Source organism: Sapajus apella, unplaced genomic scaffold, assembly GCF_009761245.1.
Source record: "Sapajus apella isolate SASKATOON/1434 unplaced genomic scaffold, GSC_monkey_1.0 scaffold85, whole genome shotgun sequence".
Taxonomy (NCBI): Eukaryota; Metazoa; Chordata; class Mammalia; order Primates; family Cebidae; genus Sapajus; species Sapajus apella.
Window position 1 is genome coordinate 6,033,939 of NW_022437025.1, and position 16,830 is coordinate 6,050,768.

Consider the following 16,830-nt stretch of genomic DNA (forward strand, 5'->3'; position numbering starts at 1 on the left):
CCCAGGCTGATCTTGAACTCCTGGGCTCAAGTGATCTGCCTGCCTCTGCCTCCCAAAGTGCTGGAATTACAAGTGTGAGCCACAATGCCCCAAATTCATGGCTTTTATTATTTTTATTTTAGTTTTAGAAACAGGACCTTGCTTCATTGCCCAGGCTGGAGTGCAGTAGTGCGATCATAGCTCACTGCAGCCTTGAACTCCTGGGCTCAAGAAGTCCTCCTGCCTCAGCCTCCTGAGTAGCTGGACTATAGGCATGCACCACCATACCCAGCTATGTTTTTTTTCATAGAGATGGGGTCTCACTATGCTGCCCAGGCTGGGTTTCAACTTTTGGCCTCAAGTGATCTTCCCGCCTTGGCCTCCCAAAATGCTTGGATTATAGGCATGAGCCACTGTATTCAGCCTTCAAATTAGTTTCTTGTAAATTCAACCTAAACAATCAAAACAGACCCACCTGAAGAGATTTTTATTGGGACTGCCTTGATTCTTGGACCAGTTTGAAGAATAATTACAATACTAATTTTGTTAATCTATTTTATTGCTCTTTAATGTATTTCAGCATAATTTTATGCATGTTTCTTATGTATTAAAATTTTAATATATATTAATATCTTTTCCTAGTGACCATTTGTACTGGGTTGAATAATGTTCCTGCAAAATTTGTCTGGCCAGAACCTTAGAATGTGACTTTATTGAAAATAGGTTTTTTGCAGACCTAGTTAAGAGGAGGCTAGCTCTAGATGCGATGACTGGCATCCTTTTGTGAAGACATAGGGAAGAAGGCCATGTGAAATTGGAGTAGATTGAACTGACACAGCCACAAGCCAAGGGATGCCAAGAATTGCAAACAATTACCAGAAGCAGGGAGAGGCGAGGAACGATTCTTGCCCAGATGGTTCAGAAAGCACATGACCCTGCTGCCACCTGAATTGTAGATTCCTGGCCTCCAGATCTATGAGAAAATAAATGTCTGTTTTAAGCCACTTAGTGTGTGGCAGTTTGTTATGGTATCCCTAGGAAACAGATATACCATTCGAAAAAAGTTTTTGGGGTCTATTATAAGTGGTATCTTTCAGAAAATATATTTCCGCTTTGTTCCTAGTAAAGAGAAACACTTCTGACTACTATTGATTTTTGTGTCTAGAAATCTTGAAACTCTAGATACTATTATTAATGTTGGCAATTTCGATTCTTTTGAATATCTATGATGTCTCAGAGACATCACATCATCAGAATATAACTGATGCGGGACAAACTGAGGCTTAGCCCGGGAGAGTTCTTAGCTTCGTCCAGGAAAGAAGTCAAAAGTGAGCCAGCGGTGTTGGACAGCAAGTGTTATTGACACAGCAGTGCACAGTAGCGGCACAGGTGGTGTGCCCATAGGCAGTGAGCCCAGAGTGGCAGCTCAGGGCAGTTCTGATTACATGCAAATTATGGGGTAGATGCTGGGCACGGTGGTGCATGCCTGTAATTCCAGCTACTAGGGAGGCTGAGGCAGGAGAATTGCTTGAATCCAGGAGGTGGAGGTTGCAGTGAGCCTAGATCACGCCATTACACTCCAGCTTGGGTGACAGAGGGAGACTCCCTCTCAAAAAATAAATAAATAAATAAAATTCAAAAAGTAATGGGTAGATTCTGCAGAAAGTTCTAGAAAAAGGGTGGTAACTTCGGTATCCTTGGGTCATTGTCATGGAAAGGGGAGGTAACTTCTGGGTGTTGCCATGGCAATGGTAAACTGACATGACACTGGTGGGCATGTCTCATGGAGAGGTGCTTTCACCTCTTCCTTGTTTCAGCTAGTCCTCAGTCTGGTCCGTAGTCCAAGCCCCGCCTCCAGAGTTGAGTCCTACCCCCCACCTCATAATGACAATAGATGTGGTGGTTTTAAAAATATGTCCACATGATAAGAAAGAATTTGAAAAGATTAAAAAAAATACCTTCACAACCTCCTTGCTACTCATCTCTTCAGTAGGTGGAGCATAATTCTTCTCTCCTGGAGCATGGGCTGGCCTTGCTTCTAACAAATAGAAGAGGGAGGAAAAGGGAGGAACGGGAAATACACGGTGCCTGTGGCCTGTGGGCGTCATCACAGGTCTTGCTCTCTAGAAGAAACTGCTTTGCCTCCTTCCCCCTGGGTCCCCGGCTGTTGCCTCAGGGAGACTCCTTCTTATCTCATCTTCCCAGCCACGTATGAAATGTGCCTCTGCAGCTTCTGAAGCCGCTTTCCTGCTGGTGCAGGTGCTGGGGCTCAGCACTTCCTTCAGGGGCTGAACAACCCCGAGTTTCAGCAGACTCATCTTGGAATTTCTTTGGCCATATATTTTTCTCAAAACTCTCATATACCTTTGGGAGACCGAGGCAGGAGGATTGCATGAGGCCAGGAGTTTAAGACCGGCCTGGGCAACACAGGGAGACCCTGTCTCTATAAAAAATAAAAATAAAAAAAATTAGCCAGGCGTGGTGGTACATGCCTGTAGTCCCAGCTACTGGAGAGGCTGAGGCAGGAGGATCACTTGAGCCTGGGAGGTCGAGGCTGCAGTGAGCTGTGATCACGCCACTGCACTCCAGTCTGGGGGATGCAAGACGCTGTGTCTCAAAAAAACCAAAAACCAAAAAACAAAAGCAAAACAAAAAATAACACAAACAAAACCCCTTCAGGTGCTTCCTGCCTGATTGCTGTGAGCCAGCGCAAACGCGAGGGCAGCCACAGTCCAAATCTCATGAAGATGCTGGCATTGCCCTTACTGCACTCTGCCCTTCCCCTACTCTCCCAGTGGTGTCCCTGTGGAGTCAGTGACCTTGATAGGAAGGTGACAGTTGTCATCTGGTGCTTGCCCACGTGGCTGACACCCATTCTCTGGGAAGGACCTTTACTAAAGGAGCTTGAGAAAGGCTCGGGGCCTCAGTCCCACTCCCTGCAAGGCGGCTTCTTTTGGAGCCATCTCGCACCGTTTTGGGTTTGGGATGCAGAACCCCCTGCCTGTGCCGCCCCACGTGACCAGCAGTGGTGCCTCTCTGGGCTCATTCATAGGAGCTACTACAGGAAGCACAGTTAGTGACAACCTCCAACTGCCACATCTTTGCCTCTCCATAGTGGTCACACCAAGGCCATGCCTGTCACCCTCCAAGAGACTAAATTCAGGACTAAACTTACTAACCCGTCACTACTGTTTCTCCCATTGGTGAACCAAGTAGACTCAGTCTAGGACAAGTTTTCAATGACGTTCTCCACTCCTCTTCACCCCCAAACCTGTTCCTGGGCCTCCAGCCCGTGCCTGACCTTCTTGGAGGAGCCCCGCCCTCCCCCCGCCTTAACCCTGAGAATAGTGCTATTTCATCCTTAGGCCTGTGAGGGAAAAGCCACTCATTTCTGTATGTCCCTCATGTGTCAATCAGAATTTGGGGGCAGTGTTCTCCCAGGCCACATCCATATCCTCCTTCTGCTCCCTCTTGTCGAAAATGGTGCTCCTTGGGAGCACTCACTGGTCATGTGACTGCCCTCTCCCTCTTCCCACCTCTGGCATCCTCCAATCTCTTCCCGCCATTCATTGCAGACCTGGGAACCTGGCTCCTGGCCTTCCTTCTCCACCCCAAGCCCTGCCATCGTCCTGAGTGAGTTCCACGCTCACATAGGCACCAGCCCCACACCTGGGCCCTCGTATCCAAGGAGCTCCTCCACCCTGCTTGGCCATTCGCTCCCAAGGGGGACTTGGGGCTTGCTATCTCAAACCTGTCCTACTTAATATCTCTGTGTCTCATTGATAAGGCAAGACTAATTTTAATCATGCCATCTGCCCCACTGAGAGGTCGCGAGGGGCTTTTGAGGAATTGCAGGTAACTGCCGCATAGTAAATGCTCCAGAGATGTTAAAGTAAGAGTTGATCTGAGACCTCAGAAGTACGTGGCTCACAGGATGTCATCCACAGATACATTTTAGTTGGCAATCATAGTAGTTTATTATTATTATTATTTGAGGTGGAGTCTTGCTCTGTCGCCCACGTTGGGGTGCAGTGGCATGATCCCAGCTCACTGCAGCCTCCAGCCCCCAGGTTCAAGCAATTCTTTGCCTCAGCCCCCCGAGTAGCTGGGATTATAGGCGCCTGCCACCACACCTGACTAATTTTTGTATTTTTAGGAGAGATGGGGTTTTACCATCTTGGCCAGGCTGATCTTGATCTCCTGACCTCCTGATCCACCCACCTTGGCCTCCCAAAGTGCTGGAATTACAGGCGTGAGCCACCATGCCCAGCCCACAGTAGTTTTTAATATGATCAGTTGCCTTCCAGTATCAGCCCTCCTATTTTCTGGTTCCATCCTATCCTCCAGGTGACACTTCCACCATAGTCACTAACTGCTTCACTTTACCAGCTACTTTCACCCACTGCTCTCCTACCCCTCAGCCCCCTACCTCCCCTGCCCCTCAGCCCCCTACTTCCCCACTCAGAGTACATCACCTATTGTTGCAATGATGTCTTTGTCAAAACCCTAAGCTCTTTTTTCCTTTCTTTACTCCTCTCTGGCAAAGATGCAGTCCTGATGTATCTGCCCCAGGGCACTGGTGGGTGAGTGCAGTGAGGAACCCTCACCAACAAGGCTGCAGGAATGCCCAGGGCTTGGGGGAAGTCTAGTTTCAGTTGTTAAGAGTTGGTAAAGAAATGTTATTTGAAGAGGCAAAGAAGAATATGGATGAATTTGGGAATAATAGAATGTAGGATTTTGTGAACCATGGAATAGAGTTTGAAGGAGGAAGGAATGGGGATATAAATCAGGAAACAGGAACCACAGAGCATTATGGAAATCAGAGAAGGGGAAAAGAGAATTGACTCGGGGAGGGTCTAACATATGCTGGGCAGTGTATTAGTCAGTTCTCACGCTGCTGTGAAGAAATACCCGAGATTAGATAATTTATAAAGGAAAGAGGTTTAACTGACTCCCAGTTCCACGTGGCTGGGGAGGCCTCAGGAAACTTACAATCATGGCAGAAGGGGAAGCAAGGCTGTCCTTCTTTATATGGCGGCAGTAAGAAGAAGTGCCGAGCCAAGGGGGAAAAGCCCCTTATATAGCCATCAGATCTCGTGAGAACTCACTCACTGTCACAAGAACAGTATGGAGGTAACCGCCCCATGATTCAGTCACCTCCCACTGGGTCCCTTACAGGACAAGATGAGATTTGGGTAGGCACACAACGAAACCATATCAGGCAGTGACTGAAGCACGCCCTGGATGGATTTTGTAGATTTACCTGGCCACAGTATTAACCAGGGTAATAAATCCCCGTTCATCTCTGGAAGAGGTAGAAATTCGGGCTACTCCATGTTTATCTGCTGCCTGGAAGGGGGAGAATGGCCAGGAGCAGGAGTTTGAATGTGCATGTTCTTTCACCTTGAAGTCATTAGAAGGCATAGGAAAATCAAGAGAAACACGTGAAGACCAGAGATGGGAGATCACCCGTTGGACCACGCCTGGGCTAGCGGGAGGGATGTGACCAGCGGGCCTCAGGTAGAAGGGAGAACAACGCTTTCATCAAAACGCTAGAAATGGAAGGAATAATGAGCATCCGGATCAGTCATCTTAGTCTAAGTTGTTATTGTAATAAACAATCCCCAAATCTCAGTGGCTTAAAACAACTAAGGTTTTTCCTTGTTTGTGGTACATGCTCATGATAGATTGGCAGGGAACTCTGCTTATTAAGGAAATGCAGACCGGCCATCAGCCACCACCTGGAATGTTGCTGGTTCCTGTGCCAGAGGGAAGAGAGGGCTCTGCAGGGTGTCACTTTGGAGGTTCTGGCTTGGATGCAACAGATGTGACTTTGCTTTGTAACTCGTTGGCCAGAATTAATCACATGGCCCCACCCAATCCCAAGGGGGCCGGGAAGTACCATCTATCTTACTCTGTGCCTAGAAGGCAGAAAATTGAAATTTATTTGGTGAACAGCACTAATGAATTTTATATTTTAACCTAGAAAAGCGTTAGCGCTAGAAGTCACACAGAATGACAGGGTGGAAAGAACCTCAGAGAGAAGCCGGTTTTAGTTGAGGATCAGCAAGGGCAGGCAGCAGAATGCCGTGAAGCGGGGTCCCCGTCTCCCTGCCCCTGCACTCCGTGGCAGCCTCGAATGCCCTGAGGTTTCATCTTCAGCAGGATTAGGAACTCTTTGGAATGTCTGCCCTACAATGGGTGACACATTTGTTCACTTGTTTTTTGTCCCCTCAAAGTGTTGATTGTGTCTTTGGCTGGTCCCAGTTCTACCTGATGTCCATCAGAATTAAGTTTGTGGTTCCAAGGCATCTCAGCTGGTGGAAGATGCCGATGCAGAGGCCTCTGCAGTATTTTTTTTTTTTTTTTTTTTGAGACAGAGTCTGGCTCTGTTGCCCAGGCCGGAGTGCAGTGGCACTGTCTCACCTCACTGCAAACTCCGCTTCCCGGCTTCAAGCAATTCTCCTGTTTTAGCCTCCTGAGTAGCTGGGATTAAAGGCTCCTGCCACCACATCTGGCTAATTTTTTGTATTTTTAGTAGAGACGGGGTTTCACCATGTTGGCCAGGCTGGTCTCGAACTCCTGACCTCATGATCCGTCCGCCTCAGCCTCCCAAAATGCTGAGATTACAGGTGTGAACCACTATGCCCGGCAGCCTCTGCAGTACTTTGTGGTCTCTTCAGCCTGATTCTGACCAAGATGGAACCAGCAGCTTCTGAGCATTCTCCATGCTTCGGCTTCATTCCTCCTCAGAGCCTGTCACACACCTCTCCCATCTGCTCCTGGAGGGATACCTTTTCTGACCCCCCAGGTTGGGGTAGGTGACGCCTCTGTGCTCCCTCCCACAGCCCCCATGCTTCCTTCTGTAATAGCACATTGATGAGGACACTTGTCCCACCTGAAACACCTCCTTAATACTGAGCAAAGATGGGTGACCTCTGCAGTGTCAGGAACCCATACCCCAATGGACCTTTCTGCACGGTGGTTTATGACCTGACTCTGGAGGACCGCCAAGAAAGGGATAGAGAGCCTGAGGCTCAAGAGACACATGTGGATCTATAATGAAAAATTATGGGCCGGGTGCCGTGGCTCATGCCTGTAATCCCAGCACTTTGGGAAGCTGAGGTCGGCGGATCACTTGAGACCAGGAGTTTGGGACCAGCCTGGGCAACATGGCGAAATCATATCTCCACTAAAAACACAAAAATTAGCTGGGAGTGGTAGCGCGTGCTTATAGTCTCAGCTATTCAGGAGGCTGAGGTGGGAGGATCACTTGAACCCAGGAGGCGGAGGTGGCAGTGAGCTGAGATTGTCCCACTGCACTCCAGCCTGGGAGACAGAGTGAGATCTGTTAAAAAAAAAAAAAAAAAAACCTGGGCCAGGTGCGGTGGCTCCCTCCTGTAATACCAGCACTTTGGGAAGCCAAGGCAGGTAGATCACTTAAGGCCAGGAGTTCAAGACCAGCCTGGCCAACACAGTGAAACCCTGTCTCTACTAAAAATGCCAAAAGTTAACAGAGCATAGTGGCACACCCAACGACTCAGGAGGCTGAGGCAGGAGACTTGCTTGAGCCCTGGGAGGTAGAGGTTGCAGTGAGCCGAGATCGTGCCACTACACTCCAGCCTGGGCAACACAGTGAGACCCTGTCTCAAAAAAAAAAAAAAAATTATGGCAACTCCAGCCAGAAAATTTAATGACTGTACAGCCACGTAAGACTCTCAGAATGGCTTCTTGTCACATTCTTTGCTGAGAAAATGCAAGATTTCATTGCTCCTCCAATTGCTAGCAAGCCAGGAGTATGAAATTCAGGAGCTGGGGCAATTGGGAATTAGTGGCTACATTGCAACTGTGACCAGAATCATAAAAAACAAGGAACTAAGGAGTACGGAAAGATCCTAGGACAATAGTTTTCTAACTCTGGCATAAGAATGAACACTATGCAGCCTTTAAAAAAAAGAATGCAGATTTAGATGTTAGATAGGAAAAAACTCCCAAGTAAACAGACAAATGAAGGACATGAACAGAGTATACAGTGTGCTACCATGGATGTAAAAAACAAAACAGGTGGACTGGGTGCGGTGGCTCATGCTTGGAGTGCCAGCGCTTTTGGGCAGAGGCAGGCGGATGGCTTGAGCTCAGGAATTCGAGACCAGCCTGGCCAAGATGGTGAAAACCTGTCTCTACAAAAAATACAAACATTGGTCGGGGCGGTGGCATGGCTGTATGTGGAAAGTAGAAAGTTCCTTTTTAAAGTTTATTTTCTTGTTAAAGAATAAATATGCTAATAGCTCTTTGTGAAGCCCCATCCTACGTAGCTGTTAGACATGCCATGCTTACAGGCACGTAGTACATTCTAGGTCCTTGCACTTTAACCAAGATATCTGTGCTGGACGTGCTCACAGGCGTGTCCCAGCTCTCCATTGCTTTTATGTGTTTAGAAAAGTTTCAAGTTATTAGCTAATTGGGTTTTAGTTTAAACTGTGAAGTCTGGCTCCAGTCAATGGAGATCAGACACAGCAGTAAGGACGACCTCAAATGGGTAAGAGATAAATTTGTGTGTTTTCCTTTGTTCTTTGCACTCTTGCAGCACGATGGCTAGTGAGGGTGCCCCTCCTTTAGTCCAGGAAGTAAAAATTGTGTTGCTGGAAGATCCTTTGTCTCAGTGCTAATTTTTCTTTGTGGCAACAAGCATCTATTTCTAACACTGTAGGTCCAGTTACTAGGGAGGCTGAGGTGATCAGTTGAGCCCGGGAATTCAAGACTAGCCCGGGCAACATGTGAAACCCCACCTCCACAAAGAACTACAGAAATTAGCCAGATGTGGTAGCACATGCCTGGTCCCAGCTACCCAGGAGGCTGAGATAGAAGGATCACCTGACACCAGGGGGTCAAGGCCGCAGTGAGTGATGGCAACACTGCACTCCAGCCTGCGAGAGACAGAGACCCTGTCTCAAAAAAAACTGTGGAAGGCGTTTTATATGTACGTTCAAATGTTAGTATTTGTAAGGATATACAAGCAACTTGTAGTTTCCTGGGAGGGCAACTGAGAAGCTGGGGAGTGAGAAAGGATCACTTTTGTTATTTATAAATATTACTCCTTAAAAGAAATCAACTACCCAATGCAATGTTGTATCCCAGAACAGAAAAAGGGCTGTAGTGGGGAACTGGTGAAATCAGAGTAAAGTCGAGTCGGTAGTGTTGTACCAATGCTAAATTTGTTTTGGCAAAGGTATGAAATGCAGCTTTGGTGGTTGTCTCTCGGTTCATAATTCCACCCCACACATTTCCCCCTCCTGTGTGGAACGCACACAGAAAACCTTGAACGTCTTCCATTTTCTGTTTCCTGTGTCTAGTGTGCCTCTCATGCTCTTCCTGACCTTGGAAGCTGTACTCCTCTTTCAAGGCCAAGCTCACCAGTTGCTTGCTCTGGGAAGCTTTCCTAGACCTCCCCCTCAGTGTTCTCCTGGGACACGCTATCTTTGTTAGCGCTTGGGACACATGGTTTTCTTTTTTCTACCAACTAGGTTCTCCAGAAAGTAGACTCCAAGATGAAAACTACAAGCACATTTTTTAGTGATTAACACTTGTGGAAGAGAAGGAATGCAAAACTGGGAAGAGGGAGGAGGTGGGCTATGTGATGCAGTCCTAACAAAAGCCTCAGCAGACTCCACAAGGAGCTCAGAAGCAATGTCCCTCAAAATTGTCCCAAGTTGGGTAAGAGAAATAGAGACCTGAGATTTCCAGCCCATTAGTCACTAGATGTAGGTTACTCAGGAGAAAGGACATTAACTTTGGCTAAAGCAGCTCTCCTCTGAAAAGGCACTTCCCAGAGGGCCAACCAGCTGAAGGCTGTCTTGTCAGCAACACTTCTAGCAGCTAGGAGATAAATGCTTCATTCAGGAAGGAGGCTGGCACATCGCCACATCTACTGTATGTCGCTCCTCACCCTTCAATTTTAATCGCTGTATGCCCAGTGCAAGGACCAGGAAACAACGTTCCAGTTGGAAACACTGCAAATACTTTGGCTCTCTGAAGGCAGAGGCCTGGACTACAGGATTACCTGTGGTTACTTCCTACACTAAGAACCAAGTGTGTTTTTCCCTCACCCAGTTCCCAACAGCAGGCAGAGATAAAGCTTCCCTTTGATTAGAGGTTAGGAGCCTCAGAAACCTAAGACATTCACACTCCATTTGACAGAACAATCTGGGAGAAAGCAGATTTCATTCTTAAAGGAATAACTTTTCTTAATAACCTTTTAGATCTTTTGTCTTTTCAAGCAACTGAATACTTTTATTAACATGGTAAGTTTTTTTTTTTGTTTGTTTGTTTTTTAACATGGTAGGGTTTTGACCTCAAATATTTGTTAGGTCTGCTACTGAAATGAACTTATAGCTGGACAACGTATGAACCTTGAAGATGCCTGTTCCAGTCCAGTTTAGGGTCCAATGCTGACAGTTCCATACTCTCATCCTCCAGCCCAAGGGCCTTTGCAAATCTTTCATTTTATGCCAAGTCCCCTAACACGCATCAGGGTATTACATCAACTTGTACAGAATACCAAGATCTCATCCTCTATTTTAGGTTCCATGTCAAATAAAGCTGAGTTAGGTTGCCCAAACACTCACCAGATAGATTACATCAGATAGTGTACCACATAAAATTGAAATTTTGAACAAAATACATCTCTCCTCCTTTGGTCTCACACAGAAATTAAAGTCTCCAAATACAGACAATACTATCCGTTCTCCAGCTCTTCTCCAGAATCGTGAGTCCCAGCCAGGTCGGCCCATCTGCACTCCCAGTCGAAGTCTGGTCCTTTCCTCAGTAGGTGCCGCATGGAGCCGTCTTCCAGAATGAATGCCGCTCCTTCAGCACCTCCAGAGCTGGAGAACTCCAACTGTGAGTCTCAGGCGCCACACACAGACCCAAAGTTCCAGGGAAGCTATCAGGTCACACAAGAAAGAGCAAAGCACCTCAAAAATTTAGAAATAACAACCAAAGCCCGGGAACAAATGTGACTGCTGCAAGAGCTTACAATCTAGGCCCTAATTCCTGCACGTGAGAGCATTTTCCAAACAAAATTACTTTCCAAACAAAAACACTGAACAATCAAAACTCATATTGAGGTCATTAACCACAGACCATAGCAGAAAACGTAGTGTTAAGTGAGACAGAGCGTAGACAGAGGAAAAAAGAGAAAACAAAAGGCTCTCTGGTTTCAGCTCCTCCAGGGTGTCAGCCAATCTCCACCAGTTGACCAGAATCCATTGGCTGCAAACCTAAAGCACAACGGGAAGAAATTCATCATCGACAGGTCAATCCCGGGCACAACGACCCCCAACCCTCACGAACGCCACCGCGCACGCAGCCGCCTCTTCGGGCCAGCACCTGACTCACTCCAGTCTCCAGCAACGTCGAAGTGTACAACTCCTTCCCCGAAAACCCTCTCATTCCAACCCCCGCTTGCCGGATGGCCCGGCCCCGGTCCGTTTTTGTTTCCTCGGCGACTCCCCTTGAACACGCATCACGCCCAAACCCCGCCACTCGGACTATCCCACGCCGCCACCGTCCAAAAACCAGCCACGAAGCCGCGGCCCGGCCCCGCCCCGCGCGCACCGTTACTCCCCCGCCCGCCCCGGACCCCGCGGCCTCCTGAAACCGTCGCCCCCAGCCCCTCGGCCCCGCGCGTGCCCGACTCACCGCCGACCGCGCTCACGACGACTCGCTCTTCTCTATCCGCCGGACCAGCTCCACCAGCATCTCTGCCATCTTCGCGATCTCCTTGGCCTTCTCCTCCGCCTTCTCGCACCGCTTGGCCGCCCGACCCTCGGCCGCGTCGCCCGGGCTCTGGAGGTGGTTGAGGGCGCTCTCCTCCGAGGCCTCCACCTGCGTTTTGATCTGGATGAGCATATTGTCCATCTCCCACAGCTTGCTGCGGTTCCGCAGGTACGCCCGCCCGTGCTCGCGCGTCAGCGACGCGATGTCCTCGCGCATCTCGTTGATGACCGGGAGCAGGAACTGCTCGAAATCCTCCTCGGGCTCCAGCACCTCCACCTCCTCCGGTTCCGCCAGCTCCACGATGTCCAGGGGCCGCATCTCCTCCCGCTGCCTCGGAGCCGCAGTAGCGATGTCTGCTGCAGAGAGAAAACCGACACTCGCTATGCTTAGCAACAGAAAGCCCGAATATGACGGAAAACTTTTATACCCTTTTTCAACTTTTCTCCTCAGAGAAGCCACGGAGAAGCGACTTACGAGCAGAATAGCGGCGAACAAAATGGAGTCCCAGCCGTCAACCAGCGCCCTGCGCGTTGCGGCTCCTTTCACGACACAGCGGAGCCTCTTTACGGTCGGGCGGCGCGTTGCGGGCGCGCGCACGTCTAGAAAAGGCGGTGCCCGGGGCGCCGTCACGGCCGCATGGACGCGCACGCAGGCACACGCGGGCAGGAGCGCGCACGATCTCGCTCATTCAGGTTTTCCCGTTATCTCCGTGCTTCACCCCAGTTCTACCCTGTTTTTGGAAGGAGGCTTCTTCCCGGTGTTCCCCTCCTAGAGGGCTTTTCGGGCACGCGAGTTTACATTTTTAAAAAAGGCTTCCCACACTTGCCGGGCGTGGTGTCTCACACCTGTTGGGAGTCAGAGGCAGGTGGATCTCTTGAGGTCAGGAGTTCCAGACCAGCCTGGCCAACATGGCGATACCCCGTCTCTACTAAAAATATACAAATTAGCCGGGCGTGGTGCTGCACGCCCGTAATCCCAGCTACTTGGGAGGCTGGGACAATCGTTTGAAAACGGGAGGCAGAGGTTGCAGTGAGCCCACATCACGCTGCTGCGCGCCATCGTGGGTAACAGAGCGAGACTCTGTCTCAATACAAATACATAAAATAAAAAATATAAATAAAAATTAAAAAGGGTCTTCCACACGGGAAGAGGAGGGTCTACGTGATAATGCAGCAACCCCAGGTGGCCGCTTAGAGCCCCTTCCCCTCATACAGGACGACCTAAGCCCCCTCAGCCGTTTTATTTACTTACTATTATTTTAAAAGATTTTTTTTTGAGGCAGGGTCTCGCTCTGTCGGCCAGGCTGGAGTGCAGTGGCGGGATCGTGGCTCGCTGCAGCCGCGAACTCCTGGCCTCAAGTGATCCTTCCACTTTCGGCCTCCCAAAGTGCAGGGATTACACGCATAAGTAGCCGTGTCTGGCCCTCTCTGCCTTTTTAAAGAGTAGTTTTCCTTCTTCCTTGGATGACAGTCAGAAGGGTCTGGGTGTCTATTCACCAAACCGACCTCCGCACACCCCAAGGTGGAGCCTGGCTGCTCCGTCGTGAGGCCCCAGCTGACCCATGTCCAGTGTCCACAGCCTCTGCGCCTTCCACTGGATCCGGGGCCCTTGCGGATCTAACGCCCTGGGCAGAGCGTGGCACATAGTGGCAAATTTGCCTTAATGGCCACTCAACACAGAATGAGGAGAGATACGCTAATTTCCCAGCTTGTTGTCCCATTCCCAAACACCAATCTACTTGTCAGAAATCCAGCTCGCATAAGTGCCATCTATTTTCCAGTTAAAGGGACACATCACAGTTTTGAATATAGCAGAATTAAGGATTCAGAGAAACGAAAGTATATGCTTTGTTTAGACTTTTCTCAGGTTCTTAATATTTTGGTTGTCCTTGTGAAAACCCAACTTTTGGGCTTACTTGTGTCAAAGGAAAATAAGTCTTGGGACCCTAAAATCACTAAGCCAAAGGGAAAAGTCAAGCTGGGAACTGCTTAGGGCCAACCTGCCTCCCGTTCTATTCCTGAAAAAGATGGCTACTAAGATTAAAAAGCTGCATACCTCCCTCACAATTTGTCCACAAGGAAATTCCTTGCGGACAAAGCACAGACAAAAACTCAGTCCTCCTTCTGCTCACTGAGATAAATGCGCATCTGCCTGCTTCCTGTGGAAGGGCCAATGAGAAACTCAAAAGAATCTCTTACCTACCTATTAACTGGAAGCCGGAGCCCTGCTTCAAGTTGTCTGGCCTTTCCAGACCAAACCAATGTTCATCTTGCATATGTTGATTGATGTCTCATGTCTTCCTAAAATGTAAAAAGCAAGCTGCGCCCCAGCCACCTTAGGCACATGTTGTTAGGGCCTCCTGAGGCTGTGTCACGGGTGTGTGTTCTTAACTTTGGCAAAATGAACTTTCTATTTTTTAATTTTTATTATTTTTAAGATGGAATCTCACTCTGTCGCCAGGCTGTAGTGCAGTGGCGCGATCTTGGCTCACTGCAACCTCTGCCTCCTGGGTTCAAGCGATTCTCCTTCCTCAGCCTCCCGAGTAGCTGGGACTATAGGCGCATGCCACCATGCCGAGCTAATTTTGGTATTTTTAGTAGATTTGGTGTTTCACCATGTTGGCCAGGATGATCTCATTCTCTTGACTTCGAGATCCACCCGCCTCAGTCTCCCAAAGTGCTGAGATTACAGGCGTGAGCCACCACGCCCAGCCAAAATAAACCTTAATTGACTAATGCCTATCTTAGATATTTGGGGTTCACACTTGCTATATCAGCGACAACTAGCTCATACATTTTTTATATGAATAAAAATAAGTGACTCAAACAAAAATGTGATACTACTAAGCACCTATTAGAATAGTCAAATCCAGACTACAGCAACAGAACAAAAATCCACCTACAACACCAGGTGCTGTTGAGGATGTGGATCAACAGGAACTTTCGTTCCTTGCTCGTGGGAATGCAAAATTATACTGCCGTTTTGGAAGGCAGTTTGGTAGTTTCCTACAACACTAAACCATATTCTTGCACTAGGACCTAGCAATTGCACTCCTTGGTGTTTATCCCAATGAGTTGGAAACTTACGCTCACACAAAAACCTGCATTTGGATGTTTCTACCGGCTCCAATTGTAGTTGTCAAAACTTGGAATCCATCAAGATGTCCTTCCATAGGTGAGCGGATACGAAAGCTGTGGGACATCCCGACAGTGGAATATTAGTTAGCATTCAAAAGAAATGTGCTATCAAGCCATGAAAAGACATGGAGGAAACGTAAATGCATATTATTTAAGTGAAATAAGTTGATCTGAAAAGACTCCATCTTGTATAATTCCAACTCTGACATTCTAGGAAAGGTAAAACTTTGGAGATGGTCAAAAGATCAGTAGTCAGGTGGATTTGGAGGGGGTAAATAGGTGGGGCACAGGATTTTTAGGGCAGTGAAACTCCTCTGTATGATATCATAGTGAAGGACACATCATTTATACATTCATCCAAACCCATAGAATGCACAGCAGCGAGAGTGCGCCCTTATGTAAACTAAGGACTTTAGGTGATTAAGATGCCTTCATGTGGATGCATCAGTTGCAACAAACTTACCACTGTGTGGGAAATGTTGATGGGAAGCGGGAGGGTTTGCAGGTTGAGGGGACAAAAGTTGTATGGGAGCTCTCTGTACTTTCTGCTGAACCCAAAACTGCTTTAAAGTCTATTTAAATGGGAGGACATAAGCCCACCAAAAAACCAAATGGCTCCCAAAAGGTGGTTGAGTTCAAAAGCAGCGCCTCTGCCCTGGCATGAGGCTAGATTGGGCCCCATTCCTCCTGGTGTTTTTGTGCAGGGAAGAAACACAGGGTGCAGAGCATGCATTCAGGGTCTGAGTGCGGGTGCGTCTTTGTTTTCTATTTATTTCTTCTGAATTTCTTTTTCTTTGTTGTTTTTTGAGATGGAGTCTTGCTTTGTTGCCCGGCTAGAGTGCGGTGGCACGATCTTGGCTCACCACAACCTCCGCCCTCTGGGTTCAAGCAATTCTCCTGCCTCAGCCTCCTGAGTAGCTGGGACTAAAGGCACGCATCATCATGCCTGGCTAATTTTTTGTGTTTTCAGTAGAGACAGGGTTTCACTATGTTGGCTAGGCTGGTCTCGAACTCCTGACCTTGTGATCCGTCTGCCTGGGCCTCCCAGAGTGCTGGGATTACAGGCATGAGCCACTTTTTTTTTTTTCTTTTTTGAGACGGAGTTTCCCTCTGTCGCCCAGGCTGGAGTGCAGTGGTGTGTGATCTTGGCTCACTGCAACCTCTGCCTCCCAGGTTCAAGCAGTTCTCCTGCTTCGGCCTCCTGTAGCTGGGATTACAGGCACCCGCCACTACCCCTGGCTAATTTTTGTAGTTTTAGTAGAGATGGGCTTTGCCATGTTGGCCGGGCTGGTCTTGCACTCCTGCCCTCAAGCAGTCTGCCTGCCTTGGCCTTCCAAAGTGTTGGGATTACGGGCGTGAGCCGCCACACCCAGCCTCTTTTATTAATTTCTGTTCTTATCTTTATTATCTCCTTTCTGCTTTCTTTGATTTATTCTGTGTTATTTCCAAAATTTGTTAGGTGAAACCCAACTCATGGTTTCTTTTTTTCTAAATGTAGCATTTAAGATCTTAAATTCCCATCAAGCATGACTTTAGCTGCACTACACAACTTTTGATATTTGTATTTTCATTATTTAGTTCTAAATGTACTTTTATTCCAATTATGATTTTTTGATCCATAAATTATTAGAACTGTGTTTTGGCAAGGCGCAGTGGCTCATACCCGTAATCTCACACTTTGGGAGGCTAAGGGTGGCAGATCACAGGGGTTTGAGAGCAGTTTGGCCAACATGGCGAAACCCCATCTCTACTACAAATACAAAAATTAGCTGAGCGTGGTGATGGGCACCTGTAATCCCAGCTATGCGGGAGGCTGAGGCAGGAGAAATGCTTGAACGTATGAGGCAGAGGTTGCGGTGAGCCGAGATTGCGCTGCGGCACTCCAGCCTGGGCAATGCAGTGAGACTCCATCTCAAAACAAAACAAAACAAAAAAC

General features: G+C 48.2%; 1 protein-coding gene across 2 annotated transcripts; it reads right to left on the reverse strand.

The window, feature by feature from the left end:
- Positions 1-10,246: 10,246 nt before the first annotated feature.
- On the reverse strand, positions 10,247-12,831 carry LOC116534049 (MORF4 family-associated protein 1). 2 transcript variants are annotated; one of them, XM_032254143.1, is made up of 3 exons: positions 12,232-12,334; positions 11,680-12,113; positions 10,247-11,258 (listed from the first exon to the last, which is right to left on the reverse strand). In XM_032254143.1, exon 2 carries the CDS (start codon positions 12,073-12,075, stop codon positions 11,692-11,694), a length of 384 nt encoding a protein of 127 aa, XP_032110034.1. In that variant the 5' UTR covers positions 12,076-12,113; positions 12,232-12,334; the 3' UTR covers positions 10,247-11,258; positions 11,680-11,691. The 2 variants fall into 2 exon arrangements, with proteins under 2 accessions (XP_032110034.1, XP_032110033.1); XM_032254142.1 differs by having other exon boundaries at positions 11,680-12,831.
- Between the last annotated feature and the right edge of the window lie 3,999 nt (positions 12,832-16,830).

Bases quoted from the DNA above. Each gene is read 5' to 3' on its own strand.
- LOC116534049 (XM_032254142.1), bottom strand. From the start codon at position 12,075: ATGCGGCCCCTGGACATCGTGGAGCTGGCGGAACCGGAGGAGGTGGAG.